Genomic DNA, 19,260 nt, shown 5'->3' with positions numbered 1-19,260 from the left:
TTATGAGCCCTTCACACTTCTCGGTTCTATTGCATACAACTAAATCTTGCCTGCCACACATGTCCTGCAGCATGCTTTCTGTCTAATCTGTGTACCCATCCAGGTCTTCTATATGTGCGTTCATGTCGCCTAATATTTTTATCTCGCCCTGTCCTCATAGCTCATCAATGTCTCTTGCAATACATTCTGACATTTTCCTGTTTTCCTCTTTGGCATTAGCTCCTGTCCACAGGTATACACAGCCAAGGAGTGTTTGCTCCCCTGCCACTTTTCCTTTTATCCATAAATGTTCCTTGCAATTCAGTTTAACCCTTTGAAAATTCTTACTTTTATGAATGAAAGCCCCAATTCCACCCCCACTTTCTGCGGCCCTCTGTTCTACTGCAATATTCTCATGCGTAGTCTGGGTTACAAGGTGGTTGCTCCATGTCTCTAAGATGCGTTTCCACTAAACCATATACCATTAATTCCTCCTGCCTTAACTGCTCTTCTATTTCCTCCCATTTCAATCTATTCCTGCCACCATGCATGTTAATGAAACCTATATCTTAGTAAACTTGGCCCTAACGTATTTTTCTACATTTAGTGCCATCTAGCGGCTGCCACAGCAATTAATATAAATAGCTCTGGTTAGCCCGAAAAGGTGGTGCTACACATATGCACGAACACTTGTTTTGAGGAATCATTTCTAAAGGAGAAAATAAATCACTCTCGAAAGTTGACGGACAAAGGTTGTATTTTAAAGTGAGGCTCAAGAATCCATGACGCGAGCAGAGTGATATAAGTGGTTGGCTAGCGTAACTGCCTAATGATGGAAAACATGTCAATCATTTTCATATCTCTACCGTCTGTTCAGCTAAACTTATGGGTCAGGGACTGCCCTGGCATATTATGTGTCATTGCGCCTTGGTGCCCGTCCCAGGTTCATTTTCGTATCCTGATTTTGCAGTCTCTTGAGAGCTGGCCCGGAAGAGATGCTAGCACCTCAAGGTTTTGGCGCTTGCGTCTTTCATCTGGAGGTCCAGCCCGGTTAGGAATTGTTGTGTTTTTATGGCTTATGAACTATTAACTGCTGCTTAAGTAGCCATATTTGGATTGCGCTGCGTACCGAAATCGAACGATTGCTTGGAGAGCGGTCATGTCAATTTTTGAAGCCACAGTTGAGCCGGTTTCAGTGGAGGGAAATTCTCGCCTCAATGTTGATTACACCCGCATCACAACGCCGGCGCAGCCAAGGCGTTGGTCACGGCTCAAACCGGAAGCGACGCGCCACTTCCGTGCCGACATTCTGCTCAGCTGTTTTCTCCCACACATGCTGCTTGCTTCAGGAAATACCGGCTTGATAACATGCTCGAAGAGTTTCCTGCTTTCCACGTGACGGAGGTGACGCAGATGGGTGCTGCCTCTGGTAGACACCACAGACGTCAGGCGCAGCAGGAGCTTGAGCCTAACGCCAGCTTGCAAACGACAACCTTTGAGGACAGTTTTGGCGTAGGAGAATCTAGCAATGCCTTGAGCTGCTTCTTTCACCACGACATGCTAAAACACAGGCGTTCGCGCCCGCAGATACTTTTCGCGGCTAAAATAAAAAAAAAGCTATCTCACGCTCGGTTCCTCGTGAGGCCTGAAAGAAATGCAGTCCCAGTTTTTTTCTGACGTTCATGACGCTTACAATAGACAAAAATGGCTCTCTGATGATGAGTCGTGGAGTGCCTGACGGACTGCTAACAATATCAAGCCACTGCTGTTCCTCTGGACCGGGTGAATTAAACTGACTGACCTAACTTGTGAGCGTTCTTGTCTTTCAGAAAGCGCATCAAAAAAACGTTAAAAATGCTTGAGCCTTAATCATTCAGTATTAATGCTTAGAATAAAGCGATCGCTAAATGCGATGCGCACAATGTGCGTGCGCTGCACGCACCTTTATAGTCCACCTATTGATAGACCTACAAGACCTCTGACGCCCATCCCACCTTAAACCCTCCGCGAAGTTCTGACTCAGTGCGCTCTATCAGCTTACATTATGTGTTTCAAATGCGCTACTTCTACGGCCCAAACGAATTAGCAAGACCTGGCGAGAGCCCGGCGCGCGTTACAAGGAGAGCAACAAGGTATTCGGCGCAGACGACGGAGAAAAGAATGACCTGGTCAAACTGAAACTTGGCATATTGCTTTCTCTCTTCTCTTTTATCTAAGTATTTACTATTTCCAATTCCGAGTTTTTTCTGAACATATTAAAATTCTTGTAGAAGGAAATGTCCACGGGAGCCACCTCCCCTTTCACTTACAGCGCAACTTGAGCGTGAGAGCTGGCTACTGAGTGAGATGAATGGCGCCACAGGCCGCCGCGAGCTCCTGGAACAAGCTGCAGCGGCCGGCGCTACAGATGGGATCAGTAAGGAAGTCTACCCTGTAGATTTCTTCCTGCTCACCTGCAGCCGCCGGTTCCTGACTGCCCACAAGGCCAGGGAGTGCTTGTGCCGCCCGAGTGAATGCTCCTGTACCATCTGGGAAGCTGGCTCCCTGGGCCAGCAACTAAACCCATGAGGCTTTTGGTGGCGTGTAGCGAAATCCTATAGAGGAAAAGAAAGTACAGTGCCAGTGAACATTGCCAGAAAGCAGCTAGTAAAAAAACTGCTAAATGTAGTCGAACGGTTTCAAGTGGTTTTGAATGAATTTTTTGCTTATGCGCGCTTTGAATGCTGCTTCTGGATTTTAACAAACAGTCTTGAGACGACGTGTGCATGGGTTTTATAAATATTACCTGCAGTTGAAGTAGCCGAAAACAAATTCTCGGGCAGGTTGGTATCTCATGCTTCTAATTCAAAGCGCTGACTACAATCAAGTTCATTGCCTAGCGTTGTGTCTACATATATACAGCTCAGCGGGCATACGAAGCAAAAGAAACACAAAAACGACGCCCCCTCTTGCTGCAACAGCAATCCACACGTGGCACGTGCATAAGATGTGCAAAAAATTACAAAGATAGTGAGAGGATGCCGAGTACAACAAACCAAGACCTTTTAAAGCAACTTTCGCGTTGGAAACCTTAGAAAATAAGTCCTTTTGCACTTAAAAGCAACCATGGTGTACTGACACAGTCGTCTGCCGATTTCGCAATCTCCGCAGCCTCTGCTATCTCTCTGCCGTGTATGTTCGCGTAGCTATGAAGAATATAGGTTATGGTTAGAATATATCTATGAAGAATATAATGTAGGGCTCCTCAATAATTTCGACCACATGGGGATCTTTAACGTCCACTGGCATCGAACACAATACGTTTGCGTTTTGCCACCATCGAAACGCGGCCGCCGCGGTTTGGTTCGAATCCAGATGCTCCAGCTCAGTAGGCGAGCGTCCTAACCACTCAGCCACCACGGCGGGTTTCAAAGGGCCTTCGAATAAACAATTCGACGAATATGTTCGTGCGGCAGAAAAAACACCAAAAATAAGGCGATACATCATGCCCCTCCTCGACAGCAGCAAGACTCTCGTGTGAAACAAATCCACGAGAAAAACAAAGCAAAAGAAACACAATACATCGCTCTGAACGGACTGAACCTACCAAGTCAACACATGAACCAAAAGCCTTGAAACAGCAGTCGCTGGATCACTATACGTAAGAAAAACGCACTCCTGTTTAGAAATTTTCGCCAGCCTCGACTATATCCCTCGTGGTCTTCTCGGCGTGCCCGCGCAGATATGTTGTCGGCTCAAAGAAAGGCCTCAGTTCCTTTCCCAGTTCCCAGGCCCAGTTCACAGCGATGTTGAGTGTCATTCTTTAAGCCGCAGTTGAGAAGTCCACCGATATGTCGTGATCTGACAGCTCCGGAGACCTTTCATTTCCTTAAAAACTTATTCTTTCCTCAAAGCACATTTTTTCGCATTCCTACACATAAGCAGACTTAAGTGCCCTCACAATTTTCAAACATCGGCCTGTCTTGTCGATGTAAGATCGGGCACAGACCAAGGGAGCCGAGTATACCAGCTTGAGTGCATGGAACAAACAGCCGCTGGTTCCTAATGGCGCAGTTCTATTACCATTGACAGAAGATTGGTAAATGCTCCGGTGCTGAAGTAACCTCCACACGTGTTCGTTTGCGTACTTTTTATTCTCGTGAGACATAGCAGCAGGTAGGAAATCATTGCCGCTTATTTACTGCGAGCTGTGTGATCTGCGCTTTGGAGGCTAACCTTTTTAGATCTCTTATCATGCCTCCCACTAAGGAAAGAAAAAGCGTACAGGAGTAGCGTGAACCGTTCAACCGAGAACCCTGGTTAGGGAAAGCGGTGTGCTGGAATATCTTGATGAGGGCGTTACTCAATCATGACCAGACTATTCCTCGTTAACTACCTTCGCTTTGTGGTGTTTGCTGAGTAGGCCCTACTTTTTTTCTGTGCTATGATCAGAGAGAGTTAGCTCGCAGCTTGAGGCCCACTCCCAGACAAGCGACCAAAACTGAGGACGCCATCCGGACCACGGTCCTGGCTAACGCTACATGATCCGACCTCGGACGATAAGCATAATTCCACGGTGTTCACAACTTTAGGGGCCTCTCTGAGGTCTGGCGACGCCCTCAGATGAGTAATTTAATGTTATCAATAGGCAAAATTCTTCCCTAGGCATGCCTCCAGCTTCATTCTGTTATGTACAGTCACTCTTAGTTTATCATTCATTGGGCGTCGACTTATATGCGTTGCGAGCAGCCGACGAAGTACTGCTCACGTGAATGCATTGCCGGCGCCCTCTTTCATTTGTAAATGATTCTACTAAGGGCATTACTGGTGCGTGTATGCTCCGAGAGTAATGTTTCAGTGCACTTTTAGAGTTCACTTTTAATTATTATTTTATGCTGTTCAAGATGCGTGCTTAATGCGCTTTAGAATAATTTCTAAATCACTGCATTTTTCCTTGTAGCGTGAGGGAATGCTACGGTCGCGTTATCAGTGGTGGTGACTTTAACTTCACGCAAAACTTCCGCTAGGTGCGGATCTTTTTCTTCCGACATGACCTGGAAAACGGCGGGCTTAATTTGAATGGAGAGCAGTCTGCGCAGGGTATCTTTGCGTAGTTATGTGTAAACAAAGATGACGCAGCGCTTACGGTGGCGGCGGAGGAGCGAAAAGTTACCTGTTCTGTCTACATTGTTGCATCTAATTTCGTTGTAACAATACCTACGCTGATGTTCACACCTTTGTCAACAGCGGTCACGTTTGCGCCTCGCATGGCTGCGAAATAAATATATAGATGGAATACTGACAATTCCGCACCCTGAAGTAGGCATACGTGAAAAATTTGCCCATTCTAATTCCAAATGCCACTTTACACCCGGCCACATATTATCATCCCGCTCAATATTTTTTGCAACTTTTTCGCACATCTCGGCAACATGTGGAGCTGAGGTATCGTGCGTTAGAATTTAAAACACAAAAAGAGAAATATGGTTAGTGAAGATTAATTGCTGTCGGACTGGAGCCTATTTTTCCTATTTGTCTCATGTGGGATAGGGGGAAGTTATGGCTGAGGGCTAGCTCGATCTGCATTTTCAATAAATTTAGGCTTTAACGCGTGCCTATGCTTCATGTAAAGTAAAAAAAAATGACTAGTAGAATGACAAGAGATCTGACAAATTCATCACCAGTCCAATAATCTCAAAGCTTGATCCCTACTACCGTTCAACCTTTCATTTGGCGGCTGATTAATTTCACGAATCAAGTGTTTGGTTTGGTTTATGGAGGTTTAACGTCCCAAACTAACTCAGGCTATGAGGGACGCCGTAGTGAAGGGCTCCGGAAATTTCGACTACCTGGGGTTCTTTAACGTGCACTGACATCGGACAGTAGACGGGCCTCCAGAATTTCGTCTTCATCGAAATTCGACCACCACGACCAGGATCGAACTCGCGTCTTATGGGGCAGCAGCCCTGTGCCACAACCGCTGAGCAACTGCGGCGGCCACCAATAAAGTGTGCTGAAGTCCTGCATGCAGTATAAATACAAAATAAACGACTTGCAGAGCAAACCAAGTAGCGCCTCTGAAGAAACCAGTGTGTAATTTAAGCCAGAGATTGGCGTACGCACTTAATTTTTAGGCGTTGATCATTGCGATAAATAGCCTTTTCATTCTGTGCCAATGCACTTCGAAAAAAACTTTCGCTGCTTGTCTAGTTTTCATAGACCACAAAAATTACCTTGTTGATTCCTTGATCACGTATGAGCTAGACTACGAAGGAGCATTTATTGCAATGTATGTGCAAAGTACAATAAACGTCTAGAACTGCTGAAACACGAAGCACGCCAAGAACGTGCATAGATAAGGGTTCTGCCCTATTTATGTGACTTCGACATACCATGACGTCCATTATGTTATCGCAAAAAGGAAAAGCGCGTTATAATTTTGCCGCGAATATTTACAGTATTTGTTCGTTTTTCAAATCTGCCGCCACACCACTTCATCGCTTTGTTTGCGACGCGAGACGCGACTAGATTTATCTCGATTGATCGCAGCCAGGCAGAGCTGATTCTACGTTGTTCCGGAATGTTCTAGTAACTTTGCACGCTTTATCTCGAAAGTTCGCTATCAGCTCTAAATTGAGCACGGCCGAAAGCGGCGGGCATTCTGTTCGACGACCGCCGAGCACGCTTGTCGCTTCGCGGCCGCCGAGTGATTCAGTCCATTGTGGGCGCAAGTCAGCCCAATAAACAGTCTTCTTTTAGAAGACCTTTTGTCCGTTTTCATCGCTGCTTCGACTGCCGTCACCACTACGTGACAATATAAGCACGGTTGGTCTGAGTTTTGGGAAAGCGAGCCACCACCTATGCAAGGTGTGTCGGAGACGTCCAGTATGCAGCGACTCACAGTGGTATGATGATGCTCATTCTATGGGTCTTAGTCTACGTTTCCGAGTAAACAGCCAGTTCTGTAAAACAGTTCACCACAGAAGCCTTGCTCTTCGACTGTGCGCCATTAAGCGCAGTCAGGCACTCTCCGCAGACACGCGTCGGCGCCTAGCTCATGGCGCAGCCATAGCACCGACGTTTTCCACAGGCGAAAATGACCCCGGAAATCTTCGTCGGTTGTCATTAAACGGCTCCAGTCGGTCATTTTGACCTTTGCTGGCGCTCGAAGCGACGGCCCAAGCTTAAAATGTTTCTGCTCCCACCGTCATAGCTCTGCCATGTTCAGTTAAGTCGCTTTCACAATTCACAAGTTTGCCCGATTTCCAATTTCGAGCAAAGCCTTACCTCATTCACCACGGGTGGCATGAAACCATGATGCGCGTAACGTTAAGGTTAGGCCACAAACAACGCGCTTCCAGTGTAAACAATGCCTTGCTCACAGAAATTAACAGTCGAACTTGTAGGGCTCCACAGTCCCTCTTTATAAATTTAAATAAACTGCGCGTTCGAAACATAGCAGGTATATCGATGTCATCTCTGATGAAGCTGAGCGTCGCTGTCGAAAACACATAATACGCCAACTGCGGGTCGCTTTTTACCTTGGACCGCGGTGAAATAAAAATTCAACAACCCGCATGGGAACCTTGCAACGGACGGCGAAACTGTGTTGTAACATTCCTTCAGCTACCAGCAGGGCGTTAGCCACGGATGACGAGGACTACGAAGCGGTGGTGAGGAGCATGCTCCACTCTCTCTCAGTAGACACCTTTAGCCTACCGTGTACCGTTACCGTGACCAGAGTACCGGAAGCCCGCGCGTCGTCACTGCGCATGCGCAGGTCACCTAGAGGCCGCCAGATGGTGCCAGCTACCCAGCAGCTGCGCGCAAGCCTTCCGCATCGGCAACAATCAGCGCATGCTGATGACCGGTGGGCAGAATTCCGGTACTCCGGTAACGATGGCGGTAGCAAAGTACATGGTATGCTAAGGGTGTCTGGTATAGTATCACAGGGATCGGTTTCTGTAGCGATACAATTCCTTACCATACCATTATTCGCCTATTAGGGATCTTTTCTCTCATTACCTTAGGGCTTTAGAGCAGACGTCATGCTGGCCGTGACAGAAACATGCCCGTGATGCCACCTGATTGCATAAACGTGCCTTGAGTCCGTGTCGCACTGGCTGAATGTCGCGGACGCCCACGACTCACGGAGCACGACGACCTCTTAGACACGCGTGACGACCTTTATCGCCACTAGTTCAGTCTCGGCAAAGAAAGTGGGCGTCGTTTAAGCGCCGAATTGGTACAGCGTGGTTTGTGCAATTAAGCCAGACTGGATGCAGTGGCACGAGGCTGCTTAGCTATGCCCCCACGACAAGATCGGCTATGTCTGTGAGTAGCCATTTGCTTGCTCACAAGCTGTTGCTTTCGTCCACGACGAAATAAAATTATGAATTAAATTAAAAATGAAATCGACTGTTACACAATGCCGCCCCAAAACTCAGTTGGCATGGCTGTGCAGTCATGAAAAGAGGCAAAAGGGTTGGTCAATGAATGCACTGCGGTTGCATTGCTCGGCTTCGGGATGGATAGATAAGGAGCGACACCAGAAATTAGCCTCTGACAGGCCGAAAAAAGGTGTTGGCAAATTGTTTTCTGTGAGTGAGCAAATAGATAACGGATATGTGGAGGTCGCCAAGGGAGGCGACCGCGGCCACTTTTATTGAGGGCTGCCGGAGATGAGGCCGCAGCGGAGTGACGACAGCAGCGTCCGGCCCTGGCCAAGGTCCCAAGCGTACTACGCCGCGCGTGCTGTGGGCACTTCGTTTTTTTCGGCATCAAGTGCACTGCCAGCCGCGCGGGTGACTACAGGGATACCCCCCCCCCCCCCCCCTCCAGATTATCAGTGGGTACACGGAGGAGCAGGCACGTGAAGCACAAAGCGGTGGTAACAAACTGCTGGTCAAGTCGTCAAAGAATCGTGACGGGCGTCCGGGTTCCTGGGGCGCGGCTCAGGCAGGCGACCCTGGCTGTGGCGCTCCGGCCGACATTCTGGAGGGCGTCAAGGGACGCGTTATGACATTTGAGGACAGCTAGGAGTGCTGCGAGCCTTGAGATTCTCGCAACTGCTGCCGGGCACATTGGTCTGGTACCTAGGCGGGCGGCTATTGGAGGCACAGTGAGGTGAGAGGCAGGGGTACGGCTGAGGTCGACTACATGTGGCTGCTGGGACATGCGCACAGCCAGGTGTGATTGACTTGAACGTGACAGGCGGCCGCAGGAGTGACGCCCTTGCCAGTGTCTCTGAGCCGTGCATGAAGGAGGACGCCGGCGAGGTAGCCGCCATCGGAGGCGGCCGCGGTACCGTGACAGCAAGCGGGGGCGCTTCAGCGGGCCTCGTCAGCCTAGGCATCGTGTTAGACGGCGGCTGATGAAGCGGCAGTGTTGGTGTAACCGGAATCTGCTGCGGTCGAGAGGCTGTGTGCGGTGGGCTCCCGTTGAACTTGCAATTGGCGGTGGCTGAGCCAGTGGTGTCAGGCGTCTTTGAAGATTATAATACTGCTGGAGAGCAAGAATCCACATCAGAGGTCTGGTTTGGCTAGAGGACAGACGCTGGCATTGGTTCAGGGTCCTTGTCAGGCGAACTAGAGCGGTGTGACTATCGCCATGCTTGGTACCACTGTCATCAGTATGGCCGTCTCATCCTGCTTCGTGTGACTTTGACTGCATTTCGGATCTTTGGAGGGGCTGGGGCGTGACGAGCAGGCTTGGGTTTTGCCCAGCTATTTAGCATGAGCTGGCCGCGGCATCGACGTCGCAGCAGAGGCCTGTTGAGCTGTTCGTGGCTGTGACGAGGCAAACGGGGATGTTGAAAACCACGACACGCGTACGGTCACCGGACATTCCTTGTCGTCAAGAGGCTGTGGTGATGACCGCAGTGGTGGGCGAGGTGGTGGGGAGTGGGCCGAATGTGTCTCTGGGTGGGAACTGTTGCAATGAGGCGTGTCCAAAGAGGCGGAGAAGGCAGTTGTGGGAGCAGGACTTGCGGAAAAGCTGATGTTGAGCCTACCTTGTGTGTTATGAGGATGGACGGTGGTGCCGGAGACGCTGGGCTGGAGTGGCGGGCTGGTGGCTAGGGGCTGCCGAGGCGGGCAGTGCTGTGACGAAGGCTGCGTTGGCGAAAGCGAGGCTGGTGCTGGGTAAGCTTCTTGCGGCGGCGAAAGCGGGTCTACAGCGTTGTAGAGTGGCAGCGGGAAGTAGGAGACGCCGAAGTCCGCCAGAATGGCAGCGCGCAGATCGTCGTACGGCTGGCAGTCCAAGACAGGGCAGGAGAGTCGGCGCAGCAGGTCGGGAGGGAAGATATATCGGAGGACTGCGTGTTTGAACGGCCTGATGGTTATGCCGTTCAGGTACAACGCAGCCTCGAACTGAGCGAACCCCCCGCCGACGCCTTGAGAACGGAACGCCGGAATCGGCGGGTCGCAGACTACGTCCGGTCAGCCCGCTATTCAGGAACGCAGCTGCGGGAGAACGTGTGGCTCTACGGTTCACCACAATGTGGAGGTCACCCAGGAAGGCGACAGCATCCACATTTATTGAGGGCTGTCGAAGATGAGGCAGCAGCGTAGCGGCGGCGGCAGCGCCCGATCCTGGCTAAGGTCCCAAGCGTTCTACCATGCGCGTGCTTTGGGCACTTCGTTTTTTTCGTTATCACGCGCACTGCCAGCCGCGCGGGTCACAGGCGATGAAGAACCAGCTCCGGCAGATAGGTCACGATATTACGAGGGGATCAATGGGGCAGACATGGGAGATGCCCTGCAGTGGGCTTAGTCAGGCTGCTCCTGGTGATAATGACGGTGTTGATAACATTAAGCAACACTAGCGCTTTGCATTGAGCAGTCTCGTGTTTTGGCATCCTTGACATGCAATGCGTGTTGTGCCTTTTGGTTGACGTACGTGGCTTTTTCTCGACATTTTGTTATCCGGTGCTTTTGCGCCTTCCGTGCTCTCTTTATTCACGGATTGCCGTCGCGGAAAGTCGGGTGAAGTCGCAACTCGGGGACCTGCATAGCAGCCCTGGGTTGAATAATGCGTCCCCGAGTTTGTGGAGTGGTCATCGCGTATGGAAAAGCATTTTCGTTTCACGGTAGCATTCTCCCCTTTGTGAAATAACAAAACTTATTTCTAATTTTTTTTGGTAGGCTGCAACATTCATGAGGGATTTTTCCTTGTGTTATATAATCTTAGTTTTCAGTATGGCTGTGCCATTCATAAGGGTTTTTCTCCTGCGCTAAAGAGAAACATTACCTCTTCTTCTAATCGGTAGTCCGCCCCATTAATGACGGGTTTTGTCCTGTGTAAAAGCAGAAAAACCATTTTGATTCAATTGTCGTTCAAGTGTATATAAGCGTTTACAAAGAAAAATCTAAAAATATGACTCTCCTTGCAACATTTAACGCTCATTCAAGAGTCCTGTGTGGCTTTATGTGTCTTCCTCTCAACGTATTTTCTTCGGCCGCTTTTGAGTTGCCATACGGTGCGGGGGTGTTTTCGTAGCGACAATCGGCTGTTGTGCGAAGGCGTGGTCGAATTCGAGCTGCGGCAGAGGTATTTCAAATGAGCCGAAATTGTCACGACACCTTCGTGTTGTGCGATATCATTATACGGTAAACAAATGCAAGTGGATGGAATTAATCTGCAGCTCACTACTATATTGGTTCTTAGCCAACATACAGCTCTAGCGCACAAAATACCACTAACTACATTCGCAGCGAGCTGTGTGCCTAAGAGAACTTTTCAGTTCTGCATATGGTAAGGTTTCTCTAGAGCTGACGGAAAAGAAATCAATGGACTCGAGCTCAAAAGTTTTTTAGCGCTCATTAGTTGTGAGCGCGCCACCCGAATAGAAAAAAAATAAAGAAATTCTTAAGCGCAAAATCGGCAGTCTGTACCAGAAATATGCTCCTCGAGAACCTGTTCAATATTTACGTTCCACTCATAAGCACTAAAATGCCTACGTGGGCCAGAAAGTAACTTAACATACCTGACTCAGCTCTAGAGAGTTACATATAGTGTTACTATTCCGCACTTGTTTCCAGCGCAACTTCAACTTTGTTGTTCTAATGTGTGTTTTTATGAATGTTTATGACCGTTTCAATTGAGGTTCCGCTTTGTGACGCATATCCTTTACAGCTTACAAGCGGTTATAGGGAAAAATCCAGCGAAGAGAAGATTGGATTGTTAGAAGAGAAATTCACAAACGTAAGTGCTGTTTTTTGTATACTGCGTAATATATAAATATATGAAGGAAGCCAACAGTCACCGAAACCAAGGTGCTTAGGGGAATGTTTCGTTTTTAATTTGTAGTGACGATCAAAGGGAGAATAATACTTCAATTAATTCTGTCGCTTCAAGAATGTTACTTATAAAGCAGCAGAAAAATAACCATGCCGCCGATGGGTGCTCTACCAACTAAGGTACGGCGACGGCTGTCCAATCTGATGCTTTCTTATATATATATATATATATATATATATATATATATATATATATATATATATATATATATATATATATATATATATATATATATATATATATATATATATATATATATATATATAACAAGAGAACTGTTAACAGCTAGCTGCACCCGTGGGGAGTGGGTCGAGCTCTGATGCATATGCGCGCAATATTGTTTTCTGTTCCTTAGTCTTTTATTGCTCTTTTGTTGTTTATGCTATTTTCTTTCCTCTTGTTCCAACCTCTCGCTTCCGCCAAAGGAATCTTCCCCCAATAATAATTCTTGTCGGCGCCTTTTTTCCTTGCGGGCAACTCACCCCTCTCCGCCCCCACTGTCTCGAACCTCCGCTCTCTTTTTTTAACGCGACAGCATGACGGAGGTTGTGTCCAAGAAAAGCCGGTGTCATTGGCGTCTTTGGCCGTGAGCGATAAATGGCGTATCTCGGTGGACACCTGAACCGCGTCGTAGGGGAAGGGATATCCTTCCCTTACGGCACGGTACGGGTGTCTAGCGAGAATCCTGAGACAGGCATCATTTTCTTTCTTTCCTTAAAATCAATTTTCATCTCAATTTCCTTCCGTTACGACCCGGTTCTAGTGTCCACCGAGATATGTGAGACAGGCGTTCTTTCTTTAAATTGTCCAACGGGCCGCGCGCTGCGCCGAACGGGCGATGGCGTTCTTTGCAGCGCTGCAACACGCTGTCGCGTCTCACTCTTAAAGACGAAGCTTAAGCGTCCTCCAAATTTTTTCTCGCTCATTTTGTTCATTTTTTCGTCTGGTCATTTCACAACTGAGTTTATGTTTTATATACCTGCCCTCAGCTGCAAGTAATAGAGACAACGGCGGCCTGCGTAAGGAGAGTGCCTTCGTTGCGTGGCTTTGTTATATGTTTTCAAGGTGTATGTTTCTTTTAGTTTAAAGGGCCGGCGATTCTCACTTTGTCAAAAAGGTACTATAGTCCGGCAGTTGCCAGTCAACATCTGTCCAAGGTGAAGCCATAATTTTTTTAGGAAGAGTAATTGACAGCATATTTACAGGAGGCGGGATGGAAAGATAGCGCCAGGTTTTGTGTAGGGCGTAGACGTGCAAGCAAAAAAAATCACGGGTGGTTTCGCTTGGGGTTAACCATGAGTTGTGTGCTAGCACCATTAGTCCTGTTTCGCACGGTTTACCTCGAATTTCTATGCGGTTGCTTGGCCTGAACATGCTTACTTTGGTTGATATGTCATATGGTGTAATTTTGAGTGTTATTGCACCATTTTAAACTTGTATTGAGGTAGAATTGGTCATTCTTTACATTCACAGATACCTGAGAGTCCTGATTTCGTTCCAGGCGCAGAGGTGCAGCGGTTAAGCCAGGCGCCACTGCCCTGTTATGGCAGGTGCTGCCATAGGGGGGGGGGGGGGGGGGGGAGGGGGGTTTGTGAGACCTATATTGTTCCCGAGGAATCTCTCGCGACTAATCATTAAATTGAACTGCCACGGTGCAGTTTGCTCACAATCTGATGGGCAGCTTGGGAAAACGTCAAAATGTCACGTGACCAAGGTGGCCCACGTGCTTAAAGCAGGTTTCGGAGAGACAGACAACCACTTTTTGGCGGAGGGGAAGCACTAGAGCCCTAAAATGGTAACCAGAGGAATCTTTCACTGAAGAATCGGGGAGTTAGTGATTACTATTATTCAGCCCAAATGCTGCATTTTAGCTAGTGGTTTATTTTCAAGTGCCTCAATAATAATTTATTTTAAAGGCGCTGCGAAACACTGCTTGAACGGATGCCGGTTACACCTCAGATTGATTCTTTATGTCACACAGATACTGACTCAAAAAGAATAAGGAGAATCGATGCATGGGAACGGAAGGTATTAAATGAAGAAATTTCAAAATACAAGCAAACAAAATGCTGCCCTCAACTCGATTTTCGCGCAGCTTCCCATTCCCATTTCACTCTCCCAATGACGACACTTAGTGCGACGAATCAAAACAGCCTATCTGAGCACATGGCGTAAGTTTGCACTCCATGGTTGCCTGTTCTTTCTTACTCGTTCATGCCAAGGCTGGCCGCGCCGTTTGCATGGTTACAACAACCATGTGAACGCCCAGCTGACCCAGTGAGATTCATCATCACGTCGACGGAGCAGAAGGGAACACTGATCAGTGACGTTCCCTTATGTATCCGAACTCGAGCGCGAGATACTGCGACGGTGTGACAGCCTGCGCAAGATATCCGACATATTTAGCATAGTGCGTACCGCTACTGCTTACCGGTAATCCTCGCCCGTCGCTCCCAGCGCGTTGGTTGGTCACGGCGATCAAGGAGCGTGCGCTTTTGACGGGAACGTGGCGCCATCTGGCGCCAACGCCCGGTGATCCTCCACAAGCTGACGATGTGCACTGCATGCTAAATGTGAAACGAACGAACGCATCCTACTTTGGGACCGAAACGAACGCTTATAGAGTGCAATGGCTCGATCGGATCAATTCCGCAAAGCCGCTTTCAGATACATAGAGAGTAGCCATAAGTGTTGAGTGCTGGGTCGTAGGGTGTTTACAGAGAGGCGCAAAGTCCTTTGACGCAAAAAGTAGCCAGAGCCTCTGGTGGTGTATTTTTCTTTTACTTGCTTTACAGTGCTTTTATCTAGGGCAAACAAGTTGGTTTTGGTAATATAATATAAAACACAAAAACTTGACAAACCATGTCTCTAGTTATTAACACAATTTGCAGAATATTTGCTCTTTCTCCAATCATCAAGCTCCAACTAAGTGATGTCATATCCGCCACTGTATGGTGACCACCACTGTATGGTGACACCGTCAGCGCCATGAATTTGTTTTTGCGAGTTAATTAAAATATTAAAAACCGCAGTAAACGCGGTACGTCCGATGCTAATAGCATCACTTTAACTCATTCTTTGGAACCAAAAGGAAAAACAATGAACTGAAAATGTGTTTCAGGGCCCCTTTAAGCGACCACATAAGAGCCTCACTGCAACGGAAAGCCGGCGCCGCACCGGAGAAAGGCACTAAATAATTATAAAATTTTAAAGCTGGCGAAGCGGGATCCGAAATCGCGGTGGCACTAGAAAATCAGTTCCGCTGGCTGCTACTTCAGACCACCACGCCGTCGCCATAGCTTTTTTTTAAGCATGACATTTATAAGATTGAAAATATATTCTATTTACGTCAACTAGATTATTTACAAAGCTTTTAGGATACTTCACGGAAAACATGGGAAAAAATACCGCAACAGAGAAGACGCGAGTTATAGGCTGGGTGCATCACAAAGGAGTGCCACTCCAGTTTTAAGTCGGTCGGTTCATACACTTTCCTAATTTGAACAATCAGTTGGGAGAAATTCGAACACCCTGCCCGTACGAACTGACAAACTCTTGTGCTGTGCTTGCAATGTCATCGTCTTTTTCACGTAGCCGCGTTCACGAGCGCAGTTGTTGAAAGTGCCAGTCTTTCATGATGTAGTTTGAAAGCGTGGTCATCATCATCTTTCATCCGTTCGCGTGGAAACGTCATTGAACGAGCTTATAGCAAAACGCACATGGCGGAAGATAAGGAACCGTGAAAATCTGAAGACCCAGTGAAATCGCAATGTCATCGGGTAATGGTAATTAAGTGACCTACAAAATTTCCTTCCTCTGAGTCGATTCTGTGCTTTACACTTATTGTAATTATCGTGGTAAACGCAATTGAATTGTATTCTAAATACTCTTGGCGTACATTAGTTTTTGTACAAAGACGCAACAATGCTCTGACTGATTTTAGCAGTCCATTTTAGCACAGTGGGCATGGCAGCAGGAAACCAGGCAGCATGCTAAGCAATCCTTTTTGATTTGCTATCCAGGTAAGTGATTCCAAATCTGCACATTGCTACAGGAGTAACGATCGCTTTCTAGTGCTGCTGCCCTGCCCAATGTGCGTTCAGCATTTCCTCTCTTGCATTATCAAAAGATCTGTTGTCTTTTGAGAGTTTGGAACAAATCCTGGCCCGATTGAAAAACAAATGCTATCAGAATTGCTAGATGACCAGAGCAATATTAATTCAACAATGGAGGGCATGCATTCGTCTCAAAACATAACTGAGAATAAACTTTCCGGTTCAACTGAGCCAATTGTTGGCATTAAGAAACATTTGTGGGGCCAAAATGTTTTAGCAACGAAGGTAAAAGGCATGGAATCGGTAATATCGGAACTTCAGGAGATGCTTGGTGCAGTTAGGAACCAGGAAGACTATTTAGAGAACAGAGGCAGGAGAAATAACTTCATCACGTACGGAATAAAACAGCTTACCCAGGAGAGAGCGAGAAACTGGAAAGGAAGTAATTTGTGGCTTTTTTTTTTCTGGAAGAAGGTTTAACAGTGAGTGGTGTCGAAAGTTACCACAGGTGGGGAAAAACGGAAATAAATAAGGTGTGACCAGTCGTTTTGAAACTGCACGACTTTTGTGATAAAATTTCATTATTACTATCATGCTATTAACTCAAAAACACCAAAATCAGCTCAAAATCCAAACACCAAGAACGCTCAAAATCATTAGCTGAGGATTTTTGTAAACGAGTTAGGGAAATAAGGAAACAGTGGAAAAGCTCTGAAGAAGAGGGGAAAGAGGGCGCCAAGATTTAAAGCTAATCTATGATAAGCTAAGCCTTAATAGCGTACTGTATGGTTGGGATGCAACAAGAGCTCTTCGCTTTAGGCTTAGAAAGAAATCAAAGTGACTCTGGAATAAGAGATCTGAGACCCCGAAAATACTAAGTGTTAATTTCAGAAGTGTTACAAACGAAACAACTGAGTTGGAGGCTCTTCTGCTTTTGAATGACCCTGAAATAGCAGTTTTGACAGAAACTTTGCTTAAGAATACAGTATTCGACAGTGAGTTCCTTACCAGTGGCTACAGTTCGCACCGAAAGGATCCTGATGGTAGAGGCGGAGATGTCAGCATTCGGTTTAAATCATCCCTGCGAAATTTACCAACGCCTGATGTACCCAATGTAGAGTGCATTTTTTGTACAATGTGCTATGAGGACGTTAGATATAATATTGGAGCAATGTGCAGGCCCCCCAACTCCACTGTTGCCGTATTATAGGAATTGAAGCAAAATTTGCGCACGAATGTTAAATTCAATGTACATAATATACTGTCAAGATATTTTAATTTGCCTGAAATAGACTGGTCAAATTTTTCAGCTAGAAACCATGACACCCAAGGTAAAGCTATGTTTGGCATAGCTTTTGCCTTTGATTTATTGCAGATTGTAGAAGAAAATACCATATTTCAGGGCAATTGTCAATCAACGCTCGACCTTTTTTAGTTAGCGGATCAATTACTGCCAAAACAAATAGCTAGATATTAGACAGAATATCGAACCACAAAGCTGTGCTGATCACTGCTGCACACACCGCTCTAGATAAGAAGCGTAAATATTTATCCTATCTGAACTTTTGTCGAGCTTTTCTCGAGATGCATTATAAGCATCTAATATTAATAATAATATAGAAATGGTGCAACGAAAAGAAGCTCGCTTCATTTATAACAGATATGGACGTACGCCGGTGACAGAATTAACTGTTATCAAAAGCGCACTTGCCCTCATTCACGCAAAGCAACCGTTTGCCGCGACTAAAATTCCTCTTTAAATTTATTAACGGCCAATATAAGACAGATCTCACGACAGTAGTTTCTTTTTCATCGAGTTACGCCACTCGGCAAAGACATAGCCGCGCAGTAACGCCATTTACCAATAGAAATAATCTTTTAAATATTCTTTCTTTCCACAAACAGTAATTGAACGGAATCTCCTAACGAACGACCACGTTTCAAAATCATCTATGTCGACATTTCTTTCCAGTATTGTTTAAAAATCTTTTTGTATGCTTATTATTCAAAATTTTCAAGCTACGTTGCTCTACTTCTTCTTGAGTTCATTGCCTGTGTTATTACTTTGTGTTTACTTATCTGGATTCCAGCCTGCTAAAATCCCCAGTGGAGATTGCAGTATAGGCAAAATTAATATAGATAACAATGAAATGTTATAAGTGCAGGGCACATGCATGCGTGCAGTGCGTGCCAGAAGTAAAGGCAGAGTGATATTTTAGGGCCCAACTCGTAACTGCCTCGGTTTTGTCTCACGTATTAGCTGAAACAGCTCACACACACGTACCCGCACACAACCAACAGTATAGGCATCTTGCATCTCGTTCAATAGAGTCTTGAGGGCTTTTCTTGTTTGTTTATTACTCAGTAATATCGCCAGAAGTTGCAGACTCGAAAATATAACTCGAATTTCAAAATGACTGTTAGTGATGGTGAGGGTGAGGGAGGGCCGACGATGTGAGGGTGAGGGCGAGGGAGGGCCAGCGAATTTCTAAGTGAGGGTGAGGGCAAGGGAGGGCCGCATAATTTTTCAGAGTGTGGACGAGGGTGAGGGAGGGCCACGGATTAAGAAATGAGGGTTAGGGAGGAAAAGTAAAAATGAGGCCATGTTCCCACCTCTGCGTCGAATACATCGCGCACATACGAGGTTCCGACGTGACATGCGGCAGTAAAGTATTTCTCTCTCGCGCCGTCGGGAGGGAGTACCGACGGCTTTACGTCTGCCTGTCTGCCCCTGCGCGGGGTCTCCCGGCCCTTTGCTTTAACGTTTTCGTCGGTTTTGGAGCCGATTCTTGGAGTTGACGCGGTGCTGTGGGCTCACGCCGTTTCTCGAAAACTGGTTGCCCTTGTCGGAAGGCGACGGCAGATACCGTCCTATAGAATAATGCCGCTTTTGTTACTGTGACCTAAGAGGCGCTGCCTTTAGTGACAGTAGCAAGAGTTTTCTGTT

General features: G+C 46.9%; 1 protein-coding gene across 1 annotated transcript in view; it reads left to right on the top strand.

Moving 5' to 3' along the window:
- LOC144103825 (endothelin-converting enzyme 1-like) overlaps window positions 1-19,260 on the top strand; it is a 176,128-nt gene that overhangs the window by 52,257 nt on the left and 104,611 nt on the right. Inside the window, exon 6 of the mRNA XM_077636526.1 lies at window positions 12,094-12,162. Coding sequence (XP_077492652.1) covers window positions 12,094-12,162 — 69 coding nt within the window. The remainder of the gene's footprint in view (window positions 1-12,093; window positions 12,163-19,260) is intronic.

Source organism: Amblyomma americanum, chromosome 9 (genome assembly GCF_052857255.1).
Source record: "Amblyomma americanum isolate KBUSLIRL-KWMA chromosome 9, ASM5285725v1, whole genome shotgun sequence".
Taxonomy (NCBI): Eukaryota; Metazoa; Arthropoda; class Arachnida; order Ixodida; family Ixodidae; genus Amblyomma; species Amblyomma americanum.
The sequence above is the reverse complement of the archived record's forward strand: the minus strand, read 5'-3'. Positions and strand labels throughout refer to the sequence as shown.